The sequence below is a fragment of the Cololabis saira genome, chromosome 19, assembly GCF_033807715.1.
Source record: "Cololabis saira isolate AMF1-May2022 chromosome 19, fColSai1.1, whole genome shotgun sequence".
NCBI classification, from domain to species: Eukaryota; Metazoa; Chordata; class Actinopteri; order Beloniformes; family Belonidae; genus Cololabis; species Cololabis saira.
The window spans coordinates 12,822,385-12,829,675 of record NC_084605.1 but is presented as its reverse complement, the minus strand read 5'-3'; the positions used below and the strand labels follow the sequence as shown (position 1 = coordinate 12,829,675).

Below are 7,291 nucleotides of genomic sequence, written 5' to 3'. Positions count from 1 at the left end.
ATGCTCTGCTTAGCTGTTTGTGTCCTAGCACTAAAGATGATTCACCGTTCTTGAAGGACATTCATCCAGCTGTTTTACGCTCTGTTGACTTATCGCCATAAATGAGTTTTATAATCCTCCCTGCTGTTTCCCCCCACAGCTCTGTTGTTGGGGTTGTTTCCTGTCAATGTGTCAGGTGCATCAGCTCCCTGAGTTATGCAGGCGTTCTCCTCCAACAGCTGACTTGTCTTTAGATTCACAGTTATTACATAATTTCAATAAAATTGCATAAAAATTACATACATAATGTAATTTTTATTTTTATTACATAAAAAAAGGTAATTCCAGCAACCTTTACCTGTTTTTTTGGTAAATAACACAAGTTTGTTGGTCACATTTATCTTTTCGTCCTTCAAACTAAAACAGCTGAATGAATACTGTTAAGATCAGTCATTTTTTTCCTGTTTCATTAGTTTCTTAACAGGTTGCATGCAACAGTGTCCATTTATTCATGGTGCACTACCACCAAGTACCCGTAGGTGTCCCATGAAACACAGACTGCTGTCAGAACAAGTACAAACACCCAATTTGTATCCTGTACAATCTGCTGACTAATACACAGAAATGTGGATCATGGTACTGTCTGTTCCAATGAAAACGTGCCATACAGAACGAGCACAGCCTTGTGCAAGAGTAGAAAATATTTAGACTACACACTTAAACACTGATCAGCTGTAATACTGGAAACTGAGAGGTAACACAAGTAATCACTGCTCAGCTTGTTACAAAGTTCTGCAGTAAAAAACGGCATTGGTGAATGTTATGTTGGGACCGACCTAAAATCAATTTTTGCTGATCAACGACCAGAAACCCTTTAATATGCAAAATAACTGAATAAATGCTGTTTTCATCCTTGAAAACTAATTTCTAAAATGGAAATATGGAGAATCTTTGACTCTGGCTTTAACTGTTTACTTTAAACACAGTAAACTGGTCTTTAGTGATGTTAACGTAAGTGAAATGATGTGTGTCTGAGTCACATGGACACATAGACTGCCACTCAGCTCTCACACACCAGACCTATTGTCAGAGCTTTGCAGGACGGGCTGACATCACAACTTGTGCTAAGAGGGAAGAGGACTGGGTCGGGTTATTAGTGAGTGGGACTGAACTAGCATCACAAGGGAACAACAAAACATCATCAAAATGGTAAAAATGTACTTTTTTCCTTTTCAAATCATGAGCTAACTTTGTCTCTGATGTGACAGAAATATTCAATATCTGATACCGTTTCGACATAAGATCCTTCCTGATCTGGATGTTCTGTATGTGTTTGCAGAGTGTCAACACTTCCATGATTGCTGTGATTGTTCTTGGTGTAGCTTTATTGCCTTTGACTCCATCCTCAGCTATGCAAGGTATGAACCATACTAAAAAGAGGTTACATAATTAAGGTTTGGACACAGATTAAATGTATTATTATTGTTATTGAATTCTCCTTCAGAGGTGATCAGATAAGACCCAGTGCCCCTAATCTCAATGATAATCCAGAGATATGAGAAAAAAAAAAAGAAATATGAGAATATTAATTTAAACCTTATGTTAAAGGATATGCTTACTAGTATTTCATGAGAGCAACACTTAACAATTATGGTCAGTACTTCATAATTAGATATGAACATGTGTTGGGTGGATTTTTGCATTATGAAACTTACAAAAAAATGAGTAAAACAGCTTATACTTCATTAATATTCTTTAGTTTTCATGAATGAATGAATGAATGGGTTTATTGTCATTGAATTTGCAAATGCAACTACATTAGGAAAACATAATTAACACAGTAAAAGGGCATTATAGAGTACCTTATACAACCTTATATAAAGATTTAAGGATAAGAGCAGTTATTCTTACATTACTTTAGATAAAATGAGCTGGAAAACTGGAAATTATTTGTTTTTTCTATAGTTTAAATACACACACACACACACACACACACACACACACACACACACACACACACACACACACACACACACACACACACACACACACACACACACACACACACACACACACACACACACACACACAATGAAAAGAGTGTGGGCCCTTAATGACTGATAGTATCCAGAGATCCAACAAAACAGTGCATTTCCCAGAGTCCGCAGACATCATATTGTCACTAGATACTTTGAGCAGGGCGGTTTCAGGGTGGAGTGATGCTTGCAGAAACCAAACTGAAAAGGGTCAAAAATGTTGCACTTTTCTAAAAAGAAACTTAATTGTTCAGAGACCACCTCCTCTAAGACTTTGGACAGGAATGGAAGATTTGATACGGGCCTGAAACTATTTGGGTCAGTAGGATCCAGAAGACAATGAAATATTTACCAGCTCGGTAACCCAGGGGCCAATGGCATTGAGCACTTTTAAAAATAGTTTACAGGGAAGAGCATCAGATGGACAAAAAGAGGGCTTCATTCTGGTTACCAAAACTGAGATATCAGCTTGGGTTGCCGGATTAAAAGAAGACCAATTATAGCGTGCAGGCTCAGCAGGAGTTTAGCCTTAATATCCTGAATTTTGCTGATAAAATACTTTAAAAATGCATTGCTATCAGCTTTGCAAGAAATAGGTATGGAAGGAGCAACAGGACACACAATAGAACTAATGGTGTTAAACACAACTTGGAGTTTCTTCTTATTCAAAATGAAAGAAGTCAGATCTGGTATTTTTTATCATTTCATTTAAGGAAGACATCAGTTCCCTAAGATGCAATCTATGTACCTCAAGTTTGGTAGACGTCGATAGAGGCTCTGACATTCGCTTCATGTCCTAAATAAAGACATTAATCCATGGGGATGGGGTTTTCTTAGTCACAAGGTTAGATTTAGCAACTTGATCCAAAATAGATTTACAATGACTGTTAAAACGACACGTAAGACTATCCAGCAGTTTAGAGTCAAACAAGGCAGAGAACCGCGCTAACGCTCACTGATGATGTGCCTCTTTGACCTAATCTCAGAGGGTGTAGGTTTGGGAGTGAAGGACAGATCAAATAAAACACAGCATTGACCACTAATGTGGACATCTTCTACACAAACGTTGGTAACGTTGATGCCAAGCGAAAAAAACCAAGTCAAGAGTGTGACCTTTTTGGTGGGTGGGGCCAGAAACACGTTGCTCAAAATTGAAGGTGTCAGTCAATGTTAAAAGTTCCCTTACCATGCAAAAATTGCTGTCAACATGGATATTAAAATTGCCATCTATTAAGACTTTTTCCAACTTGATTATTGAAGATAAAAAGTCACTAAATTCCATAAAACACGCAGCAGCACAGTCAGGTGGGTGATAAACCAACACAAAATAAAAAGGGTCAAATGAGGGGAAGGTTTGAGTATTCTTCATTTTACAAGTGAAACCATCTCTGAATATCACAGCAAGTCCTCTGCGGTGAGAGGGCCGTGATAACCAGTAAACCGAGCAGCTATCGGGACAGAGTTCATTTAAATGAATGAGCTCTCCTTCTCACTGCCATGTCTCCGTAAGGAACAGGAATCCAAGTTTTGCCTGATAAAAAGTTCATTCAATGAAAAGGAATTTGCCAAAGTCCCGTGGTGTTCAGCTGGATCAGGATGTCACATGTGGATTGTCTGATGTAAACACGGGAAACCACGGTGGCAAAGCATCCCAGTAATGCCAATTCCAACGTTGCACCGGCTCCCAAACAGTATTTTCAATCTGTATAATGGTGGCAATTGTTCCTCATCTTTTTCTTTTTCTTTTGTAATTCTGCCTTTTAGGTACAATGAAATGACAGTCTACTTGATCTAGGCTATTTTTCACGATATTTTACACCTTACTTACACTATTGAGCAATCTGGAATTTGATTGAAACATTTGATTTAAAATACATACTGTATATTGGATAAAAACTGAATTACTATAACATAATTATAGTAGAATAAAAAGTCTTTCTTATACTCCGTAAATCAGTGGTTCCCAACCTTTTTTCCTTGGAACCCCCCCTACTTGTGTCTAAGACCAGCCGGGCCCCCCGACCCGTACGTACTAGCAGCAAAAGAGTAAAGTTATTTGTTACAAACCTTTAATTGAAAAAATGAACATTAATTTTAATAAAAATAAAAAAATAAAATAATAAAAAAAATGTTTTGATACATTTCTCTTTGGTTTACCCTGTATACATATGACTTTGTTTTTCTCACCTTCCTTTTGTGTCACCAATGTATAAAATACGTACAAAAAATAATTGCAAGGGCATAAAAATATTTCTGAAAAATGTCTCTTTTAATATGAGAGCAAATTTGTTTTTACATTTTTCCTTTAACAACCTGTCGGAGTAGTAGTATGATTAAATGTTGAATGATGATATGATAATACGTTTTTATCCTGATAAGTATTTTAAAATGACCAAAATATTTCTAAGTGGGTTTATACAGACTTGGATTTCAGTATTCCATTAGGTGTGTTATGATTTTTTATTTATTTAACATGTGTAAATATAATTTTTACAACTGCATATCCTCAAGTTTCGCGCCCCCCCCAGAGATCTCTGGCGCCCCCCCAGGTTGGGAGACACTGCCGTAAATGATTACAAATAAATCATGATATGCTTGGTTGAATTACTTTGTTGTACGTATGTTGCTCACACGATGATAAAAACCTTTTGGTCTTATCAACTCCAGCAGGTTTGGGGGAAAAAGTCCTGATCTTCCCTTATGAAACGGATTTCAGCTTTGTGGCCTTGATCCCCCAGAAGGAGATGGCTCTCCGGGCCTTCACCCTCTGCATGCGTGTGGCCACCGAGCTGCCGGAGGAGCGGGAGATCATCCTCTTTGCTTACCGCACCGCAGACTATGATGAACTCAACGTGTGGCGTGAAAGGGACGGCCGTGTCTCCTTCTACTTGAGCGGCGACGGCACATTCTTCCACCTCCCTCCCCTCACCACCTTCCGCACCAGCCTCTGCCTCACCTGGGAGTCTCGCACCGGCCTCGCAGCTTTCTGGGTTGAGGGAAAGCGCAGTACCTACCAGGTTTACAAACCCGGTCACAGCATTCGACCCAAAGGTACGGTGCTGCTGGGCCAAGACCCAGACAAACACCTGGGAGGGTTGGAGGCCCAGCAGAGCTTTGTAGGGGAGATGACCGATCTGAACATGTGGGACTTTGTGCTTTCTCGGAGCATGATCCAGGCCTGGCACTACGGACACAAGGTCCCCAAGGGAAACATCTTTGACTGGGCCACCATGGAGTACGAGCTGAACGGGAATGTGATGGTGGTGGATGATGACTGACTGGATGTGAGGTCCAGTGCAGACAGGGCTCAGGCTTTGGAGGCGGGTGTTGGACTGATACTAGTGTGTTCTTGTTTCTGCTGTCATGTAAAACTGCTTCATGATAAGGTAAGATGAGAAGGGAGGCACAGTGGCTTATCATCATACTGTTTATATGTCACTAAAAGCTTTGGCTAAACGAGTAACCAAGATTATTGGTCTGATGACAATAGTTTATCTGAAAGCTCTTTATTTTTGGTGTTAAAACAGACCGGCAGCAGAATATGATGTGTAAGGGATTTTGTTTTTGCAAAAGGGAAAATCCCAAAATAAGTTGCAAGGAAGGTCAAAATGAATCCCTGAGGAATTTAGGACAAATCCTGCACAAATTTGAGCTGATTTCAGATGGACTGGGGATGCTTTAACCGGAGAATAAAGATTCCCAAAAAACAACTCAAACACCCACTTTACGTCTAGAGGACCAAGCTAAAGGTTTTCACCTATTCCAGATTCTGTCAACTAACATAAACAGAGCAGTTCAAAGAGGTCGATCCAAAAATCCCACAACCTGAAGATTTATGCAGGAACAACAAGTTAAAATCCAAACAAGATCTGGCAGACTAGCTGCAGGTTTGCTTCTTAGAAGGTTGTTATACAGAAGACCTTAAAGTGGCTGAAATCTTTGCTTTAAAAACATTTATTTTTGTCATAATTCAGCTTTGAAAAGAACACAAAAAATAACAAAAATAAGTTTTGCTTGAATTTAAAAGCAATTTGTATCCTTTAAGGTTATGTTTTTTGGGAATTAGATCATATTATTTTCTTTTCAAAATAACAGAAATAGCGTGATGTGAAGCACTAAAATCGATGTGCCAAATGTGTCCACAGGATGGCGGTCTGCACTCAGTAACTTTTGTACAGCCATACATCTGTTCACTAATGTAATTTAGTACCAATAACGTGTTAAAATTGCAATAAAAAAAGGTTAATTGCAACAGTCGAGATCATTTTGAATTAAGATTATTTAATTTGCACAGAGTGAACCTGTAGAGGATAAAAATGCCAAGTACCTAATCATTATGTATTTAAAAAGACGTAAAGTTAATAATATGCAGTTTTAATTAAAAACTGCAGGGATTTTAGTAAATTATAATCCAACAGAAACTTTGAATTTATTCAGTATTAAACAAGGATTATAAACCATATAATGCCAAGAAGAGGGGCCTCATTATTTTGACGGTAGTTTTAGGTGCACTGTGAGACAAAGAGTAATTATCTCATTTAAAATCCTTTGCCGTAAAGTCGTCTTTGGTTAGAAAACTGACTTATGAATTTTCCATGTGTCAACTGATGTAAGAGTGCTTTTGGGCCTGAAATAAAATAAAAATGTGCATAAATGATATTGTTTGTTACTGAAGACATTACTCTGTCTTTGAACTCTTGAAGGTTTCACTTTTTTTCTGATCATACCATTTTTTCAAACATTTTCAGCTAAATTTTACTTGTTGATGTAATTCTAAAGGGAGAATTATAAAATCTGCTTGGCTATTGTTTTGTTTAAGATTAATTTCATAGTCTTTTTCTGAATATCCTCCAGCTGGTAAAATAATGTGATGTTACTTGTCTCTAATAAAATGTGTGTAAAAAAATATATAAAAAGCTTCCTCTCCAACTGGAAAGTACCACAAAGTTACTGAGAGCTCGTGATTTCCATTTACCTGTGCACTTGTGGAAAAATTGAAATGTTCAAAATCGTTTATAGAAGTTTTATGAGATTATTTCTCTTTGAGAGTTCAGAAATTGACATTTTCCACTGTTGTATGGGTAAAAAACTATTACTGGACGTTTTCTCTGTGTATTTTCAAGTATTCTATAGCAGGATACATGAGTTATACATTACTTGCAGATATCTAGGCATCTGGAGCTGCTTCACTAACAAAGGCCCCTCAGAACCGGCTCAGGGTGAGATGTTCTCCATCCAAGTGTAACAGTAACCCTGTGTGCTGCCTCTGTTCGTCT

The 7,291-nt window shown here is 38.1% G+C and overlaps 1 protein-coding gene across 2 annotated transcripts; it reads left to right on the top strand.

Moving 5' to 3' along the window:
• The first annotated feature begins 1,078 nt into the window (after window positions 1–1,078).
• On the top strand, window positions 1,079–6,924 carry LOC133418849 (C-reactive protein-like). Of its 2 annotated transcripts, none has more exons than XM_061707721.1 (3): window positions 1,079–1,188; window positions 1,319–1,397; window positions 4,686–6,924. In XM_061707721.1, exons 1-3 carry the CDS (start codon window positions 1,186–1,188, stop codon window positions 5,291–5,293), a joined length of 690 nt encoding a protein of 229 aa, XP_061563705.1. In that variant the 5' UTR covers window positions 1,079–1,185; the 3' UTR covers window positions 5,294–6,924. The 2 variants fall into 2 exon arrangements, with proteins under 2 accessions (XP_061563705.1, XP_061563704.1); XM_061707720.1 differs by having other exon boundaries at window positions 4,683–6,924.
• The last annotated feature ends 367 nt before the right edge of the window (window positions 6,925–7,291 follow it).